Source organism: Pteropus vampyrus, unplaced genomic scaffold (genome assembly GCF_000151845.1).
Source record: "Pteropus vampyrus isolate Shadow unplaced genomic scaffold, Pvam_2.0 Scaffold196, whole genome shotgun sequence".
Classification (NCBI taxonomy): domain Eukaryota; kingdom Metazoa; phylum Chordata; class Mammalia; order Chiroptera; family Pteropodidae; genus Pteropus; species Pteropus vampyrus.
Window position 1 is genome coordinate 870,311 of NW_011888977.1, and position 26,735 is coordinate 897,045.

A 26,735-nucleotide genomic window follows, 5' to 3' on the forward strand; every position below is an offset into this window, starting at 1 on the left:
GGAAAGGCAGAGGGTGGCCAGGGTGGGAGCGGAGCAGGGAGCCTCCGGTCCAGCTCACACGGCCCCCCACTCAGGATGGGGCATTTCCACTCTCCACTAGGACGGTCTACTGCTGTGGTCTAAGGCCTAAAATTAAGGCCCAATATCATGTGCTGCCTTGACATCTGGTGAAATCGGGAGGGCCTCAAATGGCCCAACTGCAAGTTCCACTCACCACTCTACTCCCGCTGATGAGGTCTCCTAGCCAAACAACCCCTTCTTACCAAGGGGACCGAGAATAGTCCCTGCTCACCCTGAGTAGCAGGTTTCAGTGCCCTGCCAGCCCTTGGAATTCTTATCCAGTAGATCTGGGGTCAGGCCTGAGAGTCTGCATTTTTAGGAAGCCCTCACGTGTTGTTATGTTGCAGATGCTAGTGGTCTACAGTCACACTTTTAGTAGCATGATCCTAAATATAAACCCTTGCTGTTAGAAACGTAGACTCTTTGGCCCCACCCACACATGCTGGATCAGGATGTGCATTTTAACACGTTGTCCCAGCACTTTGTTTATGTTAAAGTCTGAGAAGCACTATTCTGAACCCATGGCTTTTGATTTGCTTGCACAGTGGAGTTCTGAAAACTGCTGCCTGAGTCCCTCCCCTAGAGATGCAGATCTGATTGGTCTGAGGTGTGGCTGAGACCCAGGGTCTTAACACCACTGGTTCTTAAGACCCAGGTTCCAAACACGCCAATAACATCTTCCCGTGAGAACTGGGGTCAGCCCACCCTCCTGATATTGCTAGCTTGCCTCCACACTTCCCGCTTATTCACTCTCCACATGACCCTGCGTGACACGTGGTGTCCTCCTCTCCCAGACGGTGAGTACATGTGACCATTACACTGCTGTTGAGCCCATCTGTGCGGTGCTGAGTGTTGGCCATCCTCATAATCACAGGGGGACTCACCTTACAATGAGGCGAATAGGAGGTGATTAAACAGGTGCCTAATATTAGGAGTGGGGCTATACTGACAGGGGCAAGTGCAGAGGCTCAGAAGATAAACATTATATTTCTTGTGGTTAGCTTTGTTTTAAAATAAAGGACCAAGTTTATTACTATCTCAATTTCCCTCCCTAACGAGATAAAGATCTTAGAAGTCAACTCCAGTTACTGTCCCCATCTAAACTTTCATGTTACTGCAGTTCCTAACTCCCCATAAAATTAGTGTTGTTTATTATTTTTAAAGTAAGTACTTGTTTACGTTTATCTACAGGCCTATGATTTATTTCCTTACTGGTATTTCTCACATCCCATTCTTTCTGGTTAATTTTTCTTCTTACGGAAATATATCTATACAATGATTTATCATAAAAATAAAGCCACTTCTGAGAGTGATAATAATTACACCAGGCCACAATGTAAACTGGGACTTTCCCAGGCAAACTGGCCCAAAGGACAGAGGTTTGGTGGCTTTCGAAGACACTATTTACAGAGGTTGTCCTCCAGCTCAGCACCTGGTCAGGACAGAGGCTGTTTGTGTAGACACGAAGAAGCCTCAGTCCTGGAGGTAGGGCCCCTGGAATGGCTGAGTGAGGAACTGGCAAATTCCTTCCCCAAAAGCAAAGACAGACAGGAAACAAAAACAAAAAACAAACAAACAAAAACAATTTAAGAACTCTGGAAATTGACCGAAGCTATACAATATAGTTAAGAAACAATACAATTTTTTATTTTTCTTCACAAAAACATACTGAACCTCAGAAAGAACATATAAGCCTGTGGGCTTTTAGCCTGGGGCTGCTTATGTCACCCCACCCAGTTCCCTGGTACTGGAAGTTCTACCAAGGTGGAGCAGGCCTTGAAGACTGACTGAAAAATTCCATGCCCAGGAACATTGTTGAAGATAAAATTCGAAAATCGCTAGCCCAAGGTTGTGATACAGGTTTGGGGGAAGCGATAGACCAATTGACTAGACAGAAATTTGAAGGGTGATCTGGGAAATGAGATAACTAAAATGGACAACAGATAAAACAGTGCTTAAGAGAGAAATTTATAGCTGTCATGTCTATATTAGAAAAGTTGGATCTCAAATCAATAACCTAAGCTTCTACCTTAAGAAACTAGAAAAAAAAGAGAACAAGCTAAACTCAAAGCAAGAACAAAGAAAGAAATAATAAATATTAGGGTAGAAATCAATGAAATAGAAAATTGAAAAAAAAGAAAAAGCAATGAAACTAAAGTTGGTTATTTAAAAAGATCCACAAAATTGACAAACTTTTAGCTAGACTTAACAATGAAAAAAGAGAGACTACGCACATTACTAAAATTGGGGGTAAAGAGGGAATATCACTAACAAATATAAGGGCGCACCATCAACATCTCGATGCTAACAAATGAGACAACGTAAGTGGAATGAATAAAGCCCTAGTAAAACATAAATTACTGAAGCTGACTCAAGAAGAAATAGAAAATTTGAACAGATCTGTAGTAAAGAAATTGAATTAGTCATTTAAAAAAATCTTTTCTCAAAGAAAAATCCAGCTCCAGATGGCTTTACTAGAGAATTTTGCCAAACATTTAAAGAAGAAATAATGCCAGTCCTTCATCAACTCTTCCAGAAATAGGGAGGAAAAGGAAATACTTCCCAACTCATTTGAAGACCTATGTTAATCTGATAACAAAGCCAGACAAAAAATCTCAAGAAAACTACAACTATTTCTTAAAATATTCCACAACACAATCCTAGCAAATTGAATCCAGCAACATATAAAAAGGACCATACACCATGACCAAGTGGGATTTATCTCAAGAATGTAGGCTTGATTTATTTATGCAATACACCATATTTACAGAATAAAAGATAAAACTACATAAATATCTCAATAGATGTAGAATAAGCATCTGACAAAATCTAACACCCATTCATGATAAAAATAATATTTCCCCCCTGCAAACTAACAGTAGAAAGAAACCTCCTCAGACTGGTAAAGGTCATCCTTTACCTATTTTTTAGCTTCCTTTATACTTAATGGTGAAAGATTGGATGCTTTCTCTCTAGGACTGAACTCACCACTTCAATTTAACATTTTACTAGAGTCTCCAGCCAGTGCAATCAGGAAAGAAAGAAAAAAAGGGGGCATTCAGATCAGACAGGAAGTAAAACTCTCTTTATTGCAGACAACATGACCCTGTATTTAAAACATCCTAGGGAATTCACACAAAAAAAACCTACTAGAATTAACCAATAAGTCACAGGGTACAAGATCGACACAGAAAAACCAATCGTATTTCTATATATTAGCAATAAATGATCTAGAAATAGAATTAAGAAAGCAATTCCATTCACTATAGCATCAAAAAGAATAAAATAAATTTAACAAAACGGGGTGTATGCAATATTTTATAAACTAAAAGCTACAAAGTATTGTATAGAGGAACTAAAGATCTAAATAAATGGAGAGGCGTTCCATGTTCGTGGATTGGAAGACTCAATATTGTTAAGAGGGTAATTCTTCCCAAGTTGATTGTTGGTTTTAATGCAATGCCTATCAAAATCCCAGCAGGCTTTTTGTTGGCAGAAATCGACTAATCCTCAAATCTATATGGTTTCCTAAAGACCCAGAGTAGCCAAAATGATCTTGAAAAAGAAGAACAGAGGTAAAGGATTTATACTTCCTGATTTCAAAACTCATTATAAACTTATAGTCATTAAAATATTGTACTATTGGCATAGGGATCAATGGCATAGAATTGAGACACCAGAAACAAAACCTTATATTTATGGCCAATTCATTTTTGACCAAAGTGCCAAGGCAATTCGATGGGGAAAAAGACAGTCGTCACAAGTGGTGCCACAAGACAGCTGGCCATCCACACACAAAGAGATGAAGTTAGACTATTATCTCACACAAAGAACAAAAGTTAACTTAAAATGGATCACAGACATAGATGTAAGAGCTAAAAATATAAAACTCTGAGGAAAACATAGGAGAAAGCCTTTATGACTTTAGGCAAAGACTTCTTAGATACAATACCAAAAGCATGATACATAAAAGGAAAAAATTATGAACCGTACTTCTTCAAATTTAAAAACTTTTGCACTTTGAAAATACCATTAAGAAAATGAAAAGACAAACGACGAATGGAAGAAATTATCAAACCTAATAAGAACTTTATCCAGAAAATAAAGAATAACAGCTCAATAAAAAAGACAACTAACCATTCAAAAGATGGGCAAACGATCTAAATAGATGATTTTACTAAAGAAGATATTCGAATGGCTAAGCATATGAAAACATGCTCAATATCATTAGTCATTAGAAAAATTCAAATTAAAACCATAATGAGATACCACTTCACACCCACTAGAATGACTATAATTAAAAAGACAGATAATGAAAATGTGGAGAAATTGGAGCCCTCATACTCTGCTGGTGGGAATGTAAATGGTGTAGCCATTTTGGCAACTGTTTGGCGGTTTCTTTAAAAATTTATCATAAATTTACTACACAACCTAAGTGTCTACCCAAGAGAAATGAAAACGTGTTCATACACAGACTTGCACGTGAACGTTCAGAGCAGTATTAGTCATAACAGCCAAAAAAAGTATCAACAATCCCAAAATTCCATGTAATGGAATACTATTCAGCAATAAAGAAGAGCAAGCTACTAATACAAGCTACAACGTGACAAATCTCAAAACGATATGCTAAGTGAAAGAAGGCAGATGTACAAAACTGCATATCGTATGATTACACTTATGTGAAATGTTCAGAAAAAACAAATCTATAAAGACAGAAAGTAGGTCAGTGGTTGCCGGGGCAACGGGGAGTAACTGCAAATGGGCATGAGAGATTTGGGGGGTGGGGGACAATGAAAATCTAAAACTGGAATGAGGTGATAGTTGCAGAGCTCTGTAAACTTTCTAAATATCCTGGAAGTGTTCATGTGAAATAGGTGAATATTATGATGTAAATTTTACCTGAATTAAAGCTGTTTTTTTAAAAAGGCACTAGCCCCGCCCCCACTCACCCCACACTTCCCCGCCCCATGGCAGTTATTCTCTGGAGTTCACAGCTTCCTTCTAATCCCTCTCATTTTCTGGCTCCTGGGATTTCTCTTTCCTCAGTTTTAAATAAGTTTTAGGTTCCATTTTGCTCAGGGAGGGAGGGCACATCAGCTCAGTCAGCTACACTGGCCACACCTGGTATTTGCTTTCATGGAATTCTGGCATTTTCTGTCCCCTAAGAAGGGCTGTGTGTTCCCCTCGGTGAAGCAAATGGAAGAAATGAAAAACAGGCTTGGTAGGGGGATGTCCCAGTTCCAAGTGACTCCTGCTGTTTGGCCTGGCTCCCTCGCCCCTCTCTCTAGGTCACAGGAAGGACAGACCAGGGTCAAGCCATGCTAATAATGCCCTTCCTTTCTCTTTCTCTGATCAGCGGGAAGTCCCAGCAAGTTATCAGCCTCAGACCCAAGTTTAAGACTGCAGAGTGGAAGGAGGAGATAGCTCCAGACCAAGAGCTCCTGGCAACAGAGCTGAACTGCCTGCTTGGGAAGACGCGAGGGCGGACACCAGCAAGCCCCATCGCCCTGTGTCACTATGAGATCCACTAGAACAAGGACCTCGTGGACATATTCTCTGCAGAATCCCAGTGCCCGGCCGGGGTGGAGCTCCTTAACATCTCTGAAATAAATGAGCGATAATGGAAAAGTGCCCCAGCAATAAAAACCCACCTCCTCCTGGCCTGTGGTCTTACTTCTCTCCCTGACTGTCCCTCCCATTACCTAGGAAGGGACAAGGCCCACACATGTTTTGCAAGTCCTGTGTATTGTACCTGTTTGACAGGTGGACTTGGTTTAAGCCCAGCAAATCTTTTCATTACTGCTGCTACTTTTGGCTGGGTTCTGGGGAGGAACTAATTTGAGCAGCGATCACTTGACTTAAAATATTATGAACGTAATTTCATTATTTGGTCTGCCTAGGTCACGGGCAGGGGGTTACAATAACTGGTTTTGCTACGTTTCTGCTGACATGGCAATTCCTCACCCACCTCTGTGGCTGACAACTGCCCCCATGGTGCTGAAGTCATTTACCCTAGCCTGGGCCCTGACTGTGAGTCCCATGCCTGCTCATGGCGGGTGAAAATGTCGGCGTGCACTCAGAGCAGCCAGCCCCACACCTCAGTGGGAAGTGTTTTCCACGTGAGCCCAAGGCACGTGCACACCTCATGGTTGTGTATGCACACACTACTACACATGATTGTGGTTGAGAGCCAGACACACACGTATTCACAGAAGTCTCCATCCCTTCACCAGCACACACGTGTGCACAGATCAGAACATGTCTGCAAGGCACAGGAACAAAGCACACTCCAAACATCAGGGTGGCAAAGCCGTGCGGGCCCCAGGCTGGCCCTTCACTATCGTGTCTCAGAGTGTGGCGTTTCCAGCTCAGAGTCACCAGGAAGATCCTGTGTGTCTGGGAACTGAAGACTTGGGTTCTAGTTTAGGCACTGCCACTTTCTGGCTGTGTAACCTTAGGCAATCGACTCTGCCTCTCTGTGCCTCAGTTTCCCTATCTATAAAACAGACAGGGTGCTGTGAGGCTTCAGTGGGAGAGTATTTGCAAAGCACATAAAGTGCAGTGCTGATACTCAGCAGGTGCTCAGCACTCACTACATTGTCACTACTCAGACCACTCCCCCACCCCCCACCCCCACAGGTGTCACCTCCTGGATGCTGTTGGGACTCCCTTGGGCTCTCTGGTCCCACTCCCAGCCCTGGTAGCATCAACCCTGACCTGGAGGTAGCAGTGAAGAAATTGCAAAGTGCCTCTTGCCACCTCTCCCAGGAGACCCTTGACAGGTCTGACGGCCATAGACAGTGTCCTGGGTAGAGAAGAGAGAAGGCCAGTGTAGCTGTCCCTACCACACCCCATCACTGTGGGAAACAGGAAATCATCAGATGATTTTACTAAAGAAGATATTCGAATGGCTAAGCATATGAAAACATGCTCAATATCATTAGTCATTAGAAAAATTCAAATTAAAACCATAATGAGATACCACTTCACACCCACTAGAATGACTATAATTAAAAAGACAGATAATGAAAATGTGGAGAAATTGGAGCCCTCATACTCTGCTGGTGGGAATGTAAATGGTGTAGCCATTTTGGCAACTGTTTGGTGGTTTCTTTAAAAATTTATCATAAATTTACTACACAACCTAAGTGTCTACCCAAGAGAAATGAAAACGTGTTTATATACAGACTTGCACGTGAACGTTCATAGCAGTATTAGTCATAACAGCCAAAAAAAGTATCAACAATCCCAAAATTCCATGTAATGGAATACTATTCAGCAATAAAGAAGAGCAAGCTACTAATACAAGCTACAACGTGACAAATCTCAAAACGATATGCTAAGTGAAAGAAGGCAGATGTACAAAACTGCATATCGTATGATTACACTTATGTGAAATGTTCAGAAAAAACAAATCTATAAAGACAGAAAGTAGGTCAGTGGTTGCCGGGGCAACGGGGAGTAACTGCAAATGGGCATGAGAGATTTGGGGGGTGGGGGACAATGAAAATCTAAAACTGGATTGAGGTGATAGTTGCAGAGCTCTGTAAACTTTCTAAATATCCTGGAAGCGTTCATGTAAAATAGGTGAATATTATGATGTAAATTTTACCTGAATTAAAGCTGTTTTTTTAAAAAGGCACTAGCCCCGCCCCCACTCACCCCACACTTCCCACTCCATGGCAGTTATTCCCTGGAGTTCACAGCTTCCTTCTAATCCCTCTCATTTTCTGGCTCCTGGGATTTCTCTTTCCTCAGTTTTAAATAAGTTTTAGGTTTCATTTTGCTCAGGGAGGGAGGGCACATCAGCTCAGTCAGCTACACTGGCCACACCTGGTATTTGCTTTCATGGAATTCTGGCATTTTCTGTCCCCTAAGAAGGGCTGTGTGTTCCCCTCGGTGAAGCAAATGGAAGAAATGAAAAACAGGCTTGGTAGGGGGATGTCCCAGTTCCAAGTGACTCCTGCTGTTTGGCCTGGCTCCCTCGCCCCTCTCTCTAGGTCACAGGAAGGACAGACCAGGGTCAAGCCATACTAATAATGCCCTTCCTTTCTCTTTCTCTGATCAGCGGGAAGTCCCAGCAAGTTATCAGCCTCAGACCCAAGTTTAAGACTGCAGAGTGGAAGGAGGAGATAGCTCCAGACCAAGAGCTCCTGGCAACAGAGCTGAACTGCCTGCTTGGGAAGACGCGAGGGCGGACACCAGCAAGCCCCATCGCCCTGTGTCACTATGAGATCCACTAGAACAAGGACCTCGTGGACATATTCTCTGCAGAATCCCAGTGCCCGGCCGGGGTGGAGCTCCTTAACATCTCTGAAATAAATGAGCGATAATGGAAAAGTGCCCCAGCAATAAAAACCCACCTCCTCCTGGCCTGTGGTCTTACTTCTCTCCCTGACTGTCCCTCCCATTACCTAGGAAGGGACAAGGCCCACACATGTTTTGCAAGTCCTGTGTATTGTACCTGTTTGACAGGTGGACTTGGTTTAAGCCCAGCAAATCTTTTCATTACTGCTGCTACTTTTGGCTGGGTTCTGGGGAGGAACTAATTTGAGCAGCGATCACTTGACTTAAAATATTATGAACGTAATTTCATTATTTGGTCTGCCTAGGTCACGGGCAGGGGGTTACAATAACTGGTTTTGCTACGTTTCTGCTGACATGGCAATTCCTCACCCACCTCTGTGGCTGACAACTGCCCCCATGGTGCTGAAGTCATTTACCCTAGCCTGGGCCCTGACTGTGAGTCCCATGCCTGCTCATGGCGGGTGAAAATGTCGGCGTGCACTCAGAGCAGCCAGCCCCACACCTCAGTGGGAAGTGTTTTCCACGTGAGCCCAAGGCACGCACACACCTCATGGTTGTGTATGCACACACTACTACACATGATTGTGGTTGAGAGCCAGACACACACGTATTCACAGAAGTCTCCATCCCTTCACCAGCACACACGTGTGCACAGATCAGAACATGTCTGCAAGGCACAAGAACAAAGCACACTCCAAACATCAGGGTGGCAAAGCCGTGCGGGCCCCAGGCTGGCCCTTCACTATCGTGTCTCAGAGTGTGGCATTTCCAGCTCAGAGTCACCAGGAAGATCCTGTGTGTCTGAGAACTGAAGACTTGGGTTCTAGTTTAGGCATTGCCACTTTCTGGCTGTGTAACCTTAGGCAATCGACTCTGCCTCTCTGTGCCTCAGTTTCCCTATCTATAAAACAGACGGGGTGCTGTGAGGCTTCAGTGGGAGAGTATTTGCAAAGCACATAAAGTGCAGTGCTGATACTCAGCAGGTGCTCAGCACTCACTACATTGTCACTACTCAGACCACTCCCCCACCCCCCACCCCCACAGGTGTCACCTCCTGGATGCTGTTGGGTCTCCCTTGGGCTCTCTGGTCCCACTCCCAGCCCCGGTAGCATCAACCCTGACCTGGAGGTAGCAGTGAAGAAATTGTCTGCAAAGTGCCTCTTGCCACCTCTCCCAGGAGACCCTTGACAGGTCTGACGGCCATAGACAGTGTCCTAGGTAGAGAAGAGAGAAGGCCAGTGTAGCTGTCCCTACCACACCCCATCACTGTGGGAAACAGGAAATCATCTTCCATTGAAAATGCAAGCGCACCCCACAGGGCACCCACAGCTCACCTCATAGCCCCTTGATGAAGGGCCCACCCTTGCAGGAAGGTTTGTCCGGAAATGACTCCTCCTTTATTTATAGCAACAAAAATGTGCTGGTGGGGGGATATATTTGCACGTGAATAAGTGTGTGTAAATGAAAGGAGGGTTCCAACATGCACCGTCCCCAAACCCCCACCCCTGGCCCCGCCCCTCGCTCACATCTCTGCTGACCAGTCAGTCACCTTCTAGGACCCCCAAGTCTTATGCCTGAATGGCGAACAGGTATCTCTGGCAGGGCTCCTGACTCTCTGAACTAGTGTGGTTGAGAGCCAGACACACACGTATCTTGGGGCTCCATATGGGTCGACGGGCACATGGAGAAGCTCTGCCCATGACTTGCCTGTGGTCTGGCTTCATGCCAGTACTGCTGGGGCTGGAAAGAGTAATGAGTCTCTTCCCACCAGGGGATCCGCCACTTCTCTGTCCTGAGGGGAGAGGGAGAGTCGCACAGAGAAGGTGGGGGGCAAGTCTCAGCCTCAGGGAGATTTGGGATATTGAACAGAACCTCTCCTTCCAGCCCACCCAACCAATAGCAGGTTCAAGAGTGACATTGTCTGACTCTGAAAACTCCTTCTAAAATCTGAGCTCCCACTTAAAAATCGGGAGAATTTACATAAGTATGTTATAGATTCCTAGCTTCTTTGAAACAAATAAAATAAAAAGGAGTATCTGGCCACCTTGGGCCCGCATCCCACACAGAACTCCTGGCTGGAGCCGAGCAGCAGCCCGCCTCGTAGATGTCCGTCCACGTCCCCATCCTGTTCACTGCGGTCCCCACCCCCAACCCACCCTGCAGCTCTGCGCTAAGTATACGTTTTCTCATGGACCCGGAGACCCTACAGAGTTTTCCCTGACATCCCCCCTCAGCATCCCTGTCTCTCCCTCATCTCCCTGCCACTAGGGAGGGGCCCAGACCCTGAGGGCAAAGGTCAAATGCATTCACAAACGGTTGTCGCTTTTTGAGGAGGGGAGATGGGAGTCCCAGACCAGGCTGCTTCTCCCGGGACAAAGCACATTTAGACACAGATCACTCCCTCAGTCCAACCCAGGATGGGAACCACTGGTTGGGGACTGGACCCCCTGAGGCCACTAGCTCGGGACTGGACCCTGAGCTGCTTTGAGAGCAACCAAGCTAGGTGGGGGTTGAGCTTGGATGGGGCCAGCCTACTCTATAGTTGATCTTCCACCCGGAATGTCCTCTGAGGGCTGGAAAATGCCATGGCTAGGCCTTAGGGTCCAACTTCCTGACTGGACACCGGACTGCGAGAATGGGAAGACCCCCGTGTGCTCCTTACCCCGTGTCAGAAGCCAGCTAGCTGTGGCTGTGGGGGAATGGAAGCCACTGGGTTCAGTTATTTCTCCCATATAAGTAAACGTTTTTGAATGCGAGTATTGTCCACTTCCAGTAAACTCCACCATGATCAAATTAAAACTGCAGAGCCAAAAATCCTGGGAAATAAGCTTTATAAGGAAAGCATTGGCAGATATGCAATGATGAGCTTCTGTCTTAGGTGAGCTCTGCCTGACCTTCCAGCTTCCTGCAAATATTTCGGGAAAGAAAAGGCCCATACAGACCCTAAAGCCACATGAAAGGTGTCACCATAAACAGGAAGGGCTGGAAGTTGAGGCCCGAGGGCCTCAGCCCACACTCATGGCGGCCCTGACGGGCCTCCTGCCCCGGAGATGTGCCATCGGCCTCCGCAGCCAGCCCTTCCGCGCGTCTGTTGTCATAACTGTCACCATGACCTTTTTAGGATTTGAAAGAAATAAGAACCACCTAGTAGCCACGGAGAAAGACAGCAACCGTGGCACCAGCCCTGTCCGTGGACCCTGTTCTGGCACAGAACCATTTCTCCACTGTCCATGTTAGCAACTCAGGAAGTTGGGAAGGTTTAGTGGGGCCTTGAAAAGCGTGTGTTAAGAATCCAGCTTCCGCACGCTGGCAGTGAGTGCGGTTTTCTGATTCCCTGTGTGTCCCGAGCCCACCCCTCCCACTCCCTCCCCCACAGCCCTGAGCCTGAACTTGGAGGCAAGCCAGGCAGCAGGGGCCATCCCTTGGGACCTTGTGCCACTTTGGGACTGGGGTCTTGCCCTGTCCGCCTGCTCTCCCTGGCAGATCTCCTGGGCTGAATCAGCGGGGCTCGGCCCTGATGTCGGGCGACCCCCACTGAAGATGCCTGGGTCATGAATGGGGACAGAGCTGGGGGAGGTATGGGGCACAGGTGGAAGGAAAGAAAATTCAGCCCCGTCTGGAATGTCTCCCTAGCACCACCCTAACACGAGGGTCAACGCCAGCCTAAGTGCGGTCAGGGCGTCCTAGACCAGAATGATTCTGGGGGATCTCACGCACAGACTCGACCCCTTCTCCTCCTCTCTGGGTCCCTCCCATTCATTCCGGTCCAGCAGAGCAGGAAAGGGGTCAGCTCACACCTGAGCCCCGCTCTGGGCCTGCTGAATCATGACTCATGTCACAGGCAGACAGAGCCCGATTCACTCCCTGAGTGGGGGGCCTGGGGGAACAATCGGCTGATGCAGAGACACAACCTGAAACTGGGGCTTTTGGGGGCTGGCGCAGGCATCAGAACCACCAGCCCTGCTCGGCCCCCGCCCAGGCCTGGACACAATGGGAGACCCAGTTTTCCAGCTGGACTGTAATTTCAGAAGGTGTCTTTGTGTGGGCTTTATCAGCCAAGACACCAGAGAAGCCTTGGGGCTAGGTTCGAGGAGGCAGGCTGCTGCCGAAATCTACTGGGTGTCGGCAAGAAATGCCCTTTGAGGAAATGGTAGAAAAACGTCAGAAAATAGAGATGTAGACCATGACATTAGCTAGTAGCAACAGGCAAGGAGAGCAGAGCGAGCCAAGCGAGGGCTTTGAAATCAGGCGAACCTGGGTTCGAATCCTGACTTAGACCACTCCGGCTGCAGGGCTTTGGGCATCTGACTTAACCTCTCTAAGTTGGGGACAATGACGCCTGCCTCACAGGGTGAAAAAAGATGAAATAAAGGGCACTGAGACAATGCCAGGCGCCAATAAACTGTAACTAGTACTACATTTCATGCACACTGAAGCTAATTACAATGTCTCGTTTTTAAAATTACCATCACACATGTGTGTGGAGCTCTGTGGTTTTCAAAGCCATTTTTGTCCATCACTTCATTAGATCCACACAATGATTCTGTCTTCTATTTTTAGCATTTTATTTTAGCTCCTTTAAAACATAAGTCTTGCTCTTATTGGATATGATTGTCCCAATCGTCTGTTCTGCTCTCCTTTTTTAATTTCCCCACCCCTAGGAACCTTTAGCATAACAATTCCGAGACCATTTTCTATTAATATGAATTTTCAGATTAGAGCGATATGATGTCTGTTTCTTAATTTAATTAGGTGATTCCTGTTATTAGTTCCTACATGCTCATTATTTTTCATTTAGCATATTTTAATGCACCAAAGGAAAGAGAGGCTCAGGCTGGAGACCCCCAGGGCGTCTTCTGCAGGGAGGAGGGAAACGTGGCCTCCACCTGCGGGAGGGTGGAAGAACCCAGGAAATCGATATCACACCAAGGAAGCAGGTGCCGGGAGCTGCTGCCAGTCCGTGGCCCAGTCTTGGGTGAGAGAGGGTGGGGGCAGATCAACTCCCACTGCAGAGACGGGGCCGCAGTGGGTGCCCTGAGCCCAGGGGAGTAGCGAGGATCCTTCATGAAGACCTACCCCCAAAAGCACAATCCAGAGAAGGCCCCAAAGCCAGCACCCCCAGGGCCCCCCAAACCCACTGGGCTCTGGGCGCCTACAACTGAGGGCTGCCTGTCTGACACTGACCTCCTTTCTGGTATTCACTGGCTGATCACCATGTGGGGGCCCCGCGGCTGCTCCTGCATCTGTACTGCCCTCTGCACAACTCCAGGGGACACCTTCCACAGTGCAAAATCAACGTTACCCTGGAATTAGCACAGAACACGGTGTGAGGGTTACCCATCCCCCTGATATGCAGGCCCTGTCTCAATGCTCCCACCCCATCGAGGCAGGCTCGGCCATCTGTGCCCCTGGGCTCCGGCCGCCCCTGATCCCCTCCTCATCTCCAACACTCCCACTGTCCACACGGAGCCCATCAGTGCTCCAGCTCACAGCCCACCCGTGGCACCAGCAAGAAGCCTCACAAAGTGACTTTTGAGTTTATAAGGAAGAGAGGGGCAGGAAGTCCAAGTGGCCACTCTTGGAAGGGGCACTGTTACAGCCCTGACTGTGAGAGCCTGGTGCCGGCTGTGGCGGGGAGAGGGCTCTCCAGAGGATGAAACTCAGTGGGTGGTTCAACCCAGAATACGATTTCCTGATTTCCTTCGTTGCCGCTGCAGACAGGCGGGCGGAGGGAGGGCAAGGCGGATCCTCGTGAGCCTGGGCAGCGTTCGCTCAGAGCCTGAACACGCTGCGGATGCATTGTTTAGAAACACCGGTTCCCAGAGTCCCAGCCCTGCTGATTTCGCAATGATAGATTGCCAGCTACTTAACAGGATGGATCACTGCAATTACATGTCACTTCTGATATTCACAGTCACAACAAGGATGTGTCAGCCTCACAAGGTTTGTAGAAAATATATATGATGTTCCGCAATGCCGTTAGAAAATAGTTTCAGGAAACAGGCTTGAGAGGGTGCCAATAAACCCACCTGTCTGGGGAAAGCAGCCGGCTCTGGGGAAACTGGAGGGGCTGGCTCCCTGGCCCCGAAGGAGTATGGGCTTGGACGACTCGGCCCAGCAGGCCGCCCCTTCCCCGAGAAGGCCAAGGAGAGCCGGCCACCACACTTCCATTTACTCCGTCACCCTCGTCACCCTCACACGAGTGAGCTGTCAGAACTGCGCGGCCGTTACTCCTGTGGCCCTGGTCCACCCAGGCCTTTTAGGCTGCTGATGTGGTCTCAGAGCTCCAAGGGGCACACCTGGACAAAGATCGTCGCTGCAGGAACAAGACAAACCCTCTGATATTGCAATATAGCCCTCATCACTGGCCCCTGGCACAGGCGGGGCTGTGTGTCCCTGGGAACTTCGGGACCAAGAATGAGGGCCACACTTCTTCCAGGCAACATAGCCCTGCCTCCAGGGGACCAGAGCAGGACCCTGGAGTCAGTCAGGCCCATGGGTCTTGAAATTCTGGCTTTGTTGATTTCTAGCTGTGAGATACTGGGCAAGACACTCAGCAGTGTGTGCTGTGGGGAGAAACCCCAGGCTTCAACAGAGTCTCATCCAAGCCTACTTCATAGCTTCTGCTGGACGTCAGCACCTGGTCATCTCTTGTGAGATGGAGAAGGTAAACAAGCAACCCATAGCTCCCTCCTCCAGGAAGCCCTCCTGACTACTCCAGCCAGGGCTCTGTCCTCTGATGTATGAATGGGAAGGAGTGAGTGTGTTAATGGAGATGCAGGTGGAGGAGGGGTAGGGCAGGGTGGAGGCTACCTGCTTCTCTCCCCTGGCCCTGAGTCTGTGGGGCCGGGGCCCTGGGCACAGGATTTATAGGGTAACTTCACACCTGCTCAGCATCTCAGATACCATCTGCTTAAAATAGAATGCGTGGTCTGCAGCCTGCTCCCCCAGACCACTTCCAATCTGGCATGTCTGCCTCAGTGAGGGGCACCCCTAACCTCATCTGCCAGAGCCAGAAACCATAAGCCAGAGTCATTCTGAACCAAGACAGCTGCCCTCCTCACCCCCCTCATCCTCCCACCCACTCTGCACCTGACCCCGATGCCCTGAATCCACCCCTCCCAGACCCTCTCCACCCTAAGCCTTGCCATCCCTTCAGGCCTCACTCAGCCTCTGCCAGCGGGTCTCTGTGCTTGTCATCCCATCCCACCCCCGCCCACAGCTCCATGACATGCAGCCACTAGACTGGACTTCTAATGGCCACTTCCTCCCTCAGAATCCCCCGAGCTCCCATCCCCTGCGGCAAAGGCTCGCTCCTCTGCAATGCTGCAAGGGATCCCCAGGCCCCTGCCTGGCTGCGTCTTCAGCCACAAGTCTAGATCCACAGGTTGTACTCCAGCCCCTAATCACCAGGAGTTCTTGCCCTGCCACATTCTCTCACGCCTCCGAACCTTGACCCATGCTCTTCTTTCTGCCCAGGCTCTGCTCTGGGCCCAGACCAGGTAGTACTGAGCATCACAGTTACTGGGAAGGCAGTAGGTGCAGTGGGCAACAGCCAGCTGCGTAGGGACAAATCCTGGCTCTGAAGACCAAAGCTGTGTGGTCTTGAGCACAGCACTTAACCACTCTTACCTCAGCAGTCTCGTGTGTCAGACAGTGTAATGATACTTAATTCATGATGTTTGTAAGTATTAAACAAATGCCAGATATGTGTCAAGTGCTATGACAGTGCCTGGCACAAGGTGAGTGCCTGAGAGTGTGTGCCAACATCAGCAGTGTTGCTGTTTGTGCGTCCACGCTAGGGAGTGCTTGGCATCTCATTTGTAAATAGGAATAATCATTGATTATAAGAATTACATGCATTAAAACATGTAAAGTACTTAGCATAAGACCTGGCACATGGTAAATGCCTGATTGATGTTTGTTATTATTATTACCGGCAGATGCCCTTGTGCCCTGGAAGGAACGCCTTGGGGCAGGCCGTAGACCAGGAAGTCATCAGGGCTGTCCAGCCCCTTGTCTGCACTTGGGGCCCCTGGTCAGGCAAGCTCTGTCGTCATCATAGCTGCCTTCCCACCTGACAGCCAGTACCAGCCCCAATCCCCAGCACCACCACCCACAACTGCACAGCTTCGAGAGAGCAGTTATAGCACTGAAACGTGGGGTGGCCCCGCTTTCAGAAAACTCGCTCTGCAAAAACCAAACATGTAAATAAAAACTATTTATAGTGTACTAGCAATAGAATCTATATCATAAAGTCACATTTTTAAATGTATCAACGAATAAACCAATCGATCCACCGTTTACTTTGGCTTCATGGGTCACTAACAATGACTCACTTTACCCCATTAAAACAAAATCCATCCCACTTTAAAGAATGAAGAAGAAATGATAAAATCAGAACATCGCATTGTGCAGCCCTAATGAAGGGATGAATCTAGGCGCCATCATGAGTGGCCGACATCACGTAAGAGAGCCAGGCAGACATGTGCCTCCTGATGGGAGAACATGGGACCACATGTGAATTCTGACTAGAGAAAGAAGGAAAAACCCAACCTATATCTGATCGCACTGCTAGTTTACTTAACTTATAAGGAATGCGAAGAACAGAAGACAATGTTGAACTATACCAAATGGACACAAAAAAGCGAAAATCCCGACTGTGAGAAACTTGACAGGACTCGTGACCCGGTTTCCTTCAATAAATAGCAAGAGAGAAGATGGAGAGGAAATCTTATAGATGGAAGAGATTTAGAGACTCACCAGCCTACTGCAGTGTGTAGGCCTTATCTGGGTACTGATCACAACCAATGGGAAATAAAGGTATTTAAAATATTTGTGAGATGAAGAGACATTTGAACACCAGCTGGATATCTGATGATAATAGGAAATTGTTGAATATTAAAAAAAAAAAAGTTCTTATCTTTTAAACTGAGAAATATATTGAAATATTTGTGGCTAAATTGATATTCCATCTGGCATAAGCTTCGAAATCATACAGAAGGAGGGAAATGGATGGGCCCAGCCTGACCATACTGGGGGTGCTGTGTGATGAGTACATGGGGTTCACCGTACTGTTCTAATCTATTTCTGTGTGTGTTCCAAACTCTCTGTAATAAAAACGACATAAAGAAAGGCAGCTCATAAAAATTCAGTTTGCCCAGCCACAGGTATGGAGCCTATCTTCCGCCTTTCCAGGGGCTAGCACGTCAGGAGGTGTCATTCCCGGTTCTGGCATGCTCTTTGAATCTTCCACTTAGGGAAGAGGCCAGGCTAGTCTCCTGGGTCAAAAAGTGCGGTTCTTGAAGCGTCAGGGCCTGGCGGCATTGGAAGCTGGGAAGGAGTTGGACAGGGGATTTCTCTGAGACACAAGAAAATCTAATCTAATGAAGGTAGGTTAACTGGCAGTGATTCACGTTTCAAAAGGTTTGACTTAAATATAGCAAACGTTTTTGAAAATAACGTTTGATTTATAAGAGTTGGCAACCCCATAAGATCGCATCTAATGCACGAGCCAGGTGAGGTTTGCTGACTAGTCCCCGAGAAGTTCAGGTGCTGTTAACACCTGGTAGCTGCGTGAGAGAAGTCTGAATGACACCTCCGACTACAGGAGACCAAGAGACGGCCTTTGCAAGTTTGTTTCCAAATCTTCACCTGCCCGCCTTCCCACTCCCGCTTTGGTTGGCACCAGCAACAGCAGTTCCCAGTGAACTCTCTGCCGCTGTGAAAGACAGAGCAGCTCGCAGAATTTTCTCTGTAGATGGCCACCCCCAGCGGCCTTGCCTGATCCAATGGCAGGGCACCCTCCTGCGTCTGCACCTCCCACAGGCAGACATCCACAGGGAGAAGGCCCGTCTGGGGCCTTTGGGGCCACCCACCCATACAACTGGATATATACACTTTGTTAGCACTGGTTTCCAACAGATAAATGTAATCAAGGTTTATGTGCTCAGAGAAGCCAACAGGATGGGATTGTTTCACTTGAAAGATCAGAAGAAAATTGTAACTAATGTTGTGGAAAATTACTTTGATATTGCTTTCTTGGTACCGAATCACAATTAGGCTGCTGTGAGAAGTACAGGGAAAGAATAAATGAATAGTAACAAATCAACACAAACAGCCTGTGTCAGGAACACTTTGCTCAGGGAAAGTAAAGTAAGCATTATTTAAAGTTTTATGAGTGTGTTTGATGTAATTTACGCAGAGTGTCAAGGTTGCCCATCACCTGGCACGTGGTGAGGGTGGTGGAGCTCCATTTACAGCCAAGAGAACACAGCTCAAGACCCAAGAGTGCTCCTCGCCTGCTCTCGTCGGGCCCACGGGGTCCACGGCTATAGGGATGCTGGCTTCGGCTTCCATCCGTCCTACACACCCTGCCAACCCGAGGCTCTGCACTCCTTTCCTTGCTCGCCATTCCACCCTAGGAATCCCACATACGTGTGCACTGGGGCAGTGGTGCAGGGCTATGCTGGCCGGCACGAGGGGCAGGAGTCCACTACCCACAGAAGACGCGAAGAGCAAGTGCTCTGCTTTGCCAGCTGGCTACGGCACAGCAGGTGGCACATGACCTAACCCCACCCAGGGATATAACACCTGCCCCTAGAGTGTGCCGTGGATGGGGGCATGGCCCCTGTCCCAGCTGGACGCCACAGACACATTCATGCTTTCTCTCCCAGGTTGGTCCCACAGAACGCAGATACTGATGACGAGGACCTTCTGCCCATGTGTGCACCTAACCACACACAAAACCAAGACATGCACCAAAGATACACAGGCACCATTGACACCAAGCTGAGGCCTTCTTTCAAGAGCTTGCTTCTGCGCAGATGAGACACAGCTGCAGGGCCAGCTCTCTGACTGTCTTGACGACACTGCCCTGGAGAGCCTGATTCTGCTGACACAGTGTCGTTGGCCACTCTAGGGCTCATGCGAGGCTGCGAAGTCCCCACAGAGGAGCCATACTGGTCACTCGTCCTTGCTTCTTTGGAAGTGGGGGAGCAGCCAGACCCACTGTGACAGCCACCATCCGTGAGGGTCCAGCCTAGGTATGAGTCAGCACCAATGACTGGCTGCCGTCTCCTGGGGCCCACGGCCTTGGCTACCTCTCAATGACTCTGGGGAAAGAATCAACTCACCGGTCTCCCTCACCAGGGCTTCTGGTAGCAGCTGCCAGGCCTGGGGCCCAAACTCTGGACTCCTCGTGCTCCTTCTGCCTTTCCATCTATGGCTTCTAGGCCCACATTCTACCCTGAGAGTGTGAGCCAGCCAGCACTGAGGAGAAGCTGGGAGGAGGCTGCACCCCTGAGGACCCTGTGTCCCCATCCCAGGGCCAGGTGGCCCCAGGCTGTGCTCTGCTCTCCTGTGTGTGCTATGTGCTGCCGGTGGGGATAGTGCAGAAACCCTCTGCTAGGCCCCCAGATCCACTCCTCCTTCATATTGTCCATGTCCTAGAGCACATGGGTGTCTCCATGGACCTTCCCCTAACAAGGCCCCCAGGACCACTGCTGAGAGATGCTGGTCCTTGGGCCTGTCAACAGTGCTTTCCTCTCACTCCAGAGCGGAGTGACCCCCAGCCCTGGCCCTATGCCCGCTGCCCTCTAGCCCTGCTGTGTTCTCTTGGGAAGGGAAGGGCTGTGAACTGGCAGCAGGCACCTTGTCCAAGCTCCCCTCTCCATCTGCCCAAGGCTCTAGAACCATCTTCCTGCTCTCCCGTCACTGCCATCCCCCCTGTCCCCAGCAGACCACTGCCAGTCAGGGAGGGGCTGCCCCTCCTGTGGGTCACCAGGGACAGGTGGGGTAGGAGGCAGCAGGTGGGGCACCAGTAGGGGCAGTCTCAGCCTCACAAAGCCAGGAGGTTCCCCAAATCCCTCTGCCCACACTGGAAGAGCTGGATTCGAGGGGTCCCCAGAGCTGGGCAGAGAAAGAATTCCATTTGGCATGGGCTCAGGGAGAAATCATTCACCCTCTGATGTCCCAGATCATATGGAAGAGACACTGAGAGGTGGCAAAATCCTCCTCAAATCTGAGTTTCACCAAAGGCAATAACCGGCTGAGAGATGGGCAGTCTGGCTACCATTCCCAAAAGAGGTGCACGGGCCAGAGGCCAGAGGCCAGAGGTCAGAACCCTAAGGCTGCTGGTCTGACATCAGATATAATGTTCCCATATTGAGGCTGAAGCCCCCCAGGAGGAGACCATGACCCCTCCTCTGCCTGCCAGGCATCTCAGTACAAAGCTGGCACCGGGGAAGGGTAGAGGCCTGCACCTTGGGCAGGAAAGCCAGGCGGCGGGGCCAAGTGTGAGAGCTCACCTGGCACCTGTTGAGGGGTGAGCTCCGTGGGGTCCTGCAGGCCGATGAAGAGGAGAAGGCCTGCAGCTCCGAACAGCAGGATGGATGAGAACATGCAGGCCAGCCGCATTGTTCCAGTCCGCAGGGTCATCTGGGCCTCGCTCCGGGGTCACCTGTTGGGTGTGGGAGGCGAGTTCCTCCCTCATCATCCACACCAGGCATCCATCAGGCCACAGTCTATGGGGCAGAGGGGGAGAAAGATGGTCCATCACCGAGGCACAGGGCCTCCTGGGCGGGCTGAGGCACCAGCCACTGCACGTGACCATGTGTAATCCCTGGATCCCTCCACCCTTCAGAACCTACTCAGGTATGTCCCTTCCACATTTTTAAGCCCAAAGCAGGCTGAGGGAAGACCAGTCACTGTGACCTGTGGCTGAGACACCAGCTTCCCTCCAGGGTCTCTTATATTGGCACCCACAGAAAAACCATGGAGAGAGTCACTCTGGTATCTGCCTGGGGGAGCCCAGTGTAAAGCCCTGGGACCTACAGCCAGGGACAGCGGCTACACCCCCTGCACTGTCGAAGCTCTCTGAGCCTCTAAACAAGCAAGCATGCACCCCATGGTGGGTTCTAGGTATAGGCAAGAATCCAGGTCTTTGTCCCTTGCAACTGGCCCAGTGGACAGAGAAGGCCTCAGATCTTCTTCTACTCTGGCCCCATCCTCTACGGGATGCTGGAGACAAGGGTGTCCACGGAGTGGGAGCCTTTGAGAAGGAGCCTCCCAGGCCCAGAGCTGTCAATGCCCCAACCTGGCCACTCTCCTGTAGCAGCCCACGCTGTCCCTCCCTGACAGACTGGTTGATGGGCTGGCAGGATCAAGGCCCCACTAGATAGCTGTGCTAGTGGAAGCTGAAGCTATAGCCAAACTGGGGGATCTTCAGGCCCTCAGGCCAGAGGCTGAGGCAGGGCAGCCAGACTGCGTCTGACCAGTTCCAGGCCCAGAGGCCCAAAGGCTGGAACCAACTTCCTCATGTTCCTGCAGATGGGCTCCTATTGCTGTGGCCACTGCAGACCCAGGGCTTGCTCACATGACTGACCCCCCCACCCTTCTTCCTCCTGAAGGGAAAGAAATTGCAAATACCCCGATATCAACCAGTGACCCCAGGTGGACCAGGCTGTGGGTCAAAGATGGGGGCACCCCAAGGCCATCTGCCCAAAGGGAGGCTGTCAGTTCTGCAGTAGGGTGGTGCTGAAGAGTCACCTGCACAGGAGGTGGTGCCAGAGGGGCAGGTGTCCCAGGCCATCGCCTGGAGGAGGGTCACTCTGTCCTCTTTCACCTGTTCTTACCAGTGCGGGGCCAGGGACACCATCCTCTCTTTACCCAAGGAGCCCCGGCTTCCCCATCCGGGCACAGGGCGGTGCCCGAGGGAGGCTGAGCAAGTGGGCAGCTCCCAACAGCCTCTGAGACCACAGGACGGTGGCGGGTCGAGCCCCAAGTCAAATGTGCTGCTGGACACAAGGACGTTTCCCTGCTGGGATCTCCTTAGGTGCAGGGAGCCCATTCCCGACCTGGCCCCCCCGGGTGCTGGGGAAGGAAGCCCCAGCTCCTGCCTCTCTGCATCCGAGTGGACTGCGGGGGCAGGAGCCAGGAGGTGATAAGAAGAGAAGCTCCGCCCCCTTCCTGCTCAGACAGAAATTCCCAAGGACGGGACTGGAAAGCTCTGGGGCTGAGTGTTAAATTGCAGGTTTGGATTTCTCTCTTCTGCAGTCTCTGTAATTATTTTTTCACTCAGTTAACTTTAATTAACCTGCCTCAGGCCTCTACGCACGGAAGGCGCATGAACACCGGGCTCTCTGGGCCATGCTGAGCAGGTGGTTCCCGCGACCTCCCAGCTTTTATGTTTGGGAGGCAGCACTGAGCTTTCTTTCAGCCGGGCTCAGCTTTCTTTCTGGAGCTGGCTCTGGGGTTTCAGGCTGGCTCCAACTTCACTGCACTGAACCCCACTTCAGAGAAAGACTGCTGCTCCTTGCCATCGCCGGGACCCCCTGCCCTGGGACTGCAGTGGGTGAAAACGGGCAGATACACATTCTCAATGGCTCAGGCCCTAAAGTGTCTCACGTGAGGCCTTGGCCTCCTCCTCTATGGCTACCCTGGATGGGACTGTTCTGGAGACCAGTGCAGGCCCCAGGCTGTGTTGAAGGAGAAGGCCACTCTCAACTCTGCCTGCAACATGCCCAGTGCCCTGTGGTCTCTGAGGCACTGTGTGCAGGGCCCACCAGGGCCAGCCTGAGGTCCAGAGGAAGTGTGAGCTACTGATAGGGAAGGCGGAGCTGTTCTCTCCCACCCTCACTCTGCCCTCCACCCCCAGCAGCTGACTTAACCCCTCAGGATTCCCAAGGAGTCATGGAAAAGAGTTGAAAGAGTGAGAATGACATTACACATGATGCAGTGGGGATAAGACCCTCGGATGGGGAGTAGGGGAGGCAGTTCAAGGCCTTTCTGGAGCAGATGCATATGCACTAACGTGCAGACACACACAGGCCCAGGCGCATACTGGCGAACATCTGCACATGCACACCGCTGACGGTCCCCAGCAAGACCCCAGCTGTAAGGAAATTGCCAAGAGGCCTTGATTATGCTGGTCATGGTCACGCCAGCCTCCCAAGTCGAACACGAGGCCAGAAGGCCAATCTGATCTAGGGCGACCTCCGATGTCAGAACATTTCATGAGGAAGGAGAAAGGGAAGGAGGGAAGAAGGGGGAGGGAAGAGGAAGGAGGGTAAAGAGAGAGGAAGGAGGGAGGAGGAGAGAAGATGGCAAGTTAACAACTAGAGCACATAGCTACCTGGTAAAACAGTTAATAAAGTGCCACCCAACCTCAGCCCAAAAACTCTTGATGAAAAAAGAGGTCTCGTATGCCCCTGTGATCATCATCACATTGTTTGCACGGTAGCAGGTGCTGCAGCAGTGACTACAGAAGAGCAGGTCAGTCTCCTCTACTGTCACACGGTCACCATTCGAGCCAGTACAGACTTCTCCTGTCCTGCAGTCATGACTCCCTGCCCCGTTTTCTGAATTTGCCCAAACCAACCTACCTCATGGAGCCAGGCTCCGACAGCCTGTGTGCCTGGGAGCTAGGATGAGGACCACATCCCTGCCCCCAAATCTGTGTGTGGGGGCGGGGGGAGAGGACATAGCCCTAGGGCCTGCGCCTTCACTGTGGCAGGGGTGCCAACCGTTTACATTTTTCTTTTCAGAGATCCCCTCTTCTGCTGGTGCCAGAGAGAACACGAGCACCCTCTCCACACCCAGGACCTGGAGTTAGAGTCGCGTAGCCCCTAACTAAGCATCAGACCCCAGCCTCAACACCGCCCCTACCCTGGGATCCTCTTGTCAGTGTTTGCTCTCCCTGGAGACCATCTCACCAGCTAACTCCCTGCTCTGTGCAAACGGAAATCAAAAGGTTAGTATGACTACCCTCCTGGGTAACTGGTTAGCAGTCTGGCTGGGTCTGCGGTGCCCCAGGAGGGGGACGACATCATAGAACCTCTTTCCTTTAAAGGTGGGGGGTAGACGGGAGGTCCGCAGCACACCACCAGACACTCCAGAGAATGTGCACATCTGATTCCCCTATTGTTCCTCTGAGAGTCCTTGATATCAAAATCACAGGTTATTTTCAAGGCAACAGGGAGATGCTGGTCTGAAGGTTGTTTGTCCCTGCCTCTTGGTGATCAAGCTGCTGCCTGGGGAGTGGACGCTATGATCTGTCACAGCTGGGGCTGGGCTGCTCGGAGTCCCATAAACACATTTACAGGCCTCTGTTCTCTGGGACTGTTGCATCCTCCCAATGTACTGCATCATCTTCTGTAACAATGACAAGTAGAGATCCCTCCCCTACCTCCCCGCCTCCCTGCCTCCCTTCCAAGACCAGCAGACAATAAGGAAACTCAAGCAACTGGGGGCGCAGTGGAGAGGGTAAGGCAAGAAAAATAAACAGCCCACTGAGTTTCCAGAAGGTCCTGCCCTCATCACAATTCCTACTCCTCCTGGCGGCTTCTCTTCCTGAGAACTGAATGGCATCACCGATTTTTACGGTAAGAAAAGAAATCCAATTAATCTTGTAAACACCTCCTGGGACACAGGGCAGGGCCAAGGATTCCTCCCATTTCCTTATTTATCTGATTTAAAAATTTGTCTCTTCGGAAAATCCACTTAAGGCACAAGCAAGGACCTGGGAATTCAGCCAAGACACATGCACCTCTAGTGGCGACCGGCTGGCAGGCCGATGAACGGACGGCTCCAAGGACACACTTGGCTGCGGCTGCTCCAAGGCCTAGACGCTCCCCCCAGTCACCAGAGGACACCCTCTGACTGTGGGGACCCACCCTCATGACCCACTAGGCAATGGGAGGCGTCCAGCCACATGCCCATGGGTGCACCCACATAGTATGTGGACCCCAGACCGGGAAAGTTCTCTGTCCAGTCACTCTCCTCCTCACACGGGCTGGAGCGAACAATGACGTCCCTCCTTCCCTGCTGAGGGCTCCAGGAGAAGCCGCTCATCAGGAGAGAGGCTGCTATGGCAACTCAAGGAGAATGGATCCAGGCACTACCGTCACCTTGAATCCGGCACCGAGCATTCACCCTGGTGGCAGAGGGGCTGAACCTCCGCTCTGCCCTGGTGCTCGGACTGACCTCTGCGTCCCTCCTCAGCCTCCTGGCCTCAGTAACTCATTTGCTCCAACCGAAACAAAGCACACAGCCCAATCCCCAGAGAACAACACCTCCATCTGTTTTGTCAGACGAGTTCTTCCATGTGTGCGGCGCCTGCTTTACTTCTGAGATGGGGTTCTTCTTGATTTCAGATCATTAAAATCCTGCAGCTAATTAAAACCGCTCTAACGGCAGCGGCGGCGGCAGCAGCAAACTCTGACGAGTCCCTCCAGTTTTTATGCATAGGCATAAAGTTGCAATGCTCTGGGAGGATGATGGATAGCTTCAAGTGCTGGGATTCTAAGGCGGGGCCGTAGGCTTCGAATAGCTCCTGCCCCGCCTCTAGCACCAGGGAGCGCTGACCTGGGTCCTGAAATGCTCAGGGCCCAGCCTCGGCATACTCAGGCCCTCATCGCTGCATCCCACTCTTGGGAAGGAAATTCTTCTGCCCTCCACCTCCCTGTTTCAAGGCAGAGATTCCCTTCAATCCCTCATGCTTCCTGCAGCGGGAACAAGTGGAGTCCTAATGCAGAGGCTGAGGCATAAATCAGGCTCAAACAGCCCCAAAGCCTTGACCCCAGATTATATCCCTTCTTCTGAAGTGTGGAGAGCATTCGCACGCCTGTCTCAGACTCCCGAAGCTTTGGGAGCAGTGTCGGGACCTCTCATCTTTGTATTCCCAGCACTGCTACACAGGGCCTGGCACAGGGAAGGTGATCAATAACCTCTGCTGCATGTCGAATGAGCATGAGTTAATAGATGGAGGTGTTTGGGCCATCTGGAGAGAGGCACTCCATGAACCTGGAATTTTAAAAAGGTCATTTATGTTTCAGGGAGCTGTGGGTTTGTTTTGATCAGGTCTGAATTGTACCCCAAGTCTATCGGAGAAGAGGCAAGGAAGTAAGCTCCGCCAGGGAGCCAAATGGAACCTGACAGCTCCCAAATGCCCAGAGCTCACTCCCTACCAGGGTGCCACTTTTGTACCCTCATATCAGTAGGACAGATTCAAATCATGGGGCTTGAAGACTAATATAACTTGTAGAGTAAATGCTAACTCTATCCCTATACGTATACTAACATGCGAAATATATGTACAAACAAATATACAAGTCACTTAGATGCCATAAAATGGATTATCCTCAAAAACATAGTACGAAGCTAGGAAACTCCCAAACAAAATTACAGTTTAAATGTGTCCACCGAAAGTCAATGAAAGCAACACATGCTACAACATACGTGAACCTTGAGGACATGACGCTATGTGAAACAAGCCAGTCACAATAGAACTATATGATTCCATGTAGTCAAATTCAGAGACAGAAAGTAGAACGGTGGTTACTGGAGGCTGTGAGGGAGGGAGGAATGGG

At 50.1% G+C, this 26,735-nt stretch overlaps 1 protein-coding gene across 1 annotated transcript in view; it reads right to left on the reverse strand.

The window, feature by feature from the left end:
* LOC105299887 (carbohydrate sulfotransferase 8-like) overlaps window positions 1–20,886 on the reverse strand; it is a 75,464-nt gene extending 54,578 nt beyond the window's left edge. The window contains exon 1 of the mRNA XM_011371847.1: window positions 20,676–20,886. Within this exon, the coding sequence (XP_011370149.1) occupies window positions 20,676–20,805 (130 nt within the window). The 5' untranslated portion in view covers window positions 20,806–20,886. The remainder of the gene's footprint in view (window positions 1–20,675) is intronic.
* Between the last annotated feature and the right edge of the window lie 5,849 nt (window positions 20,887–26,735).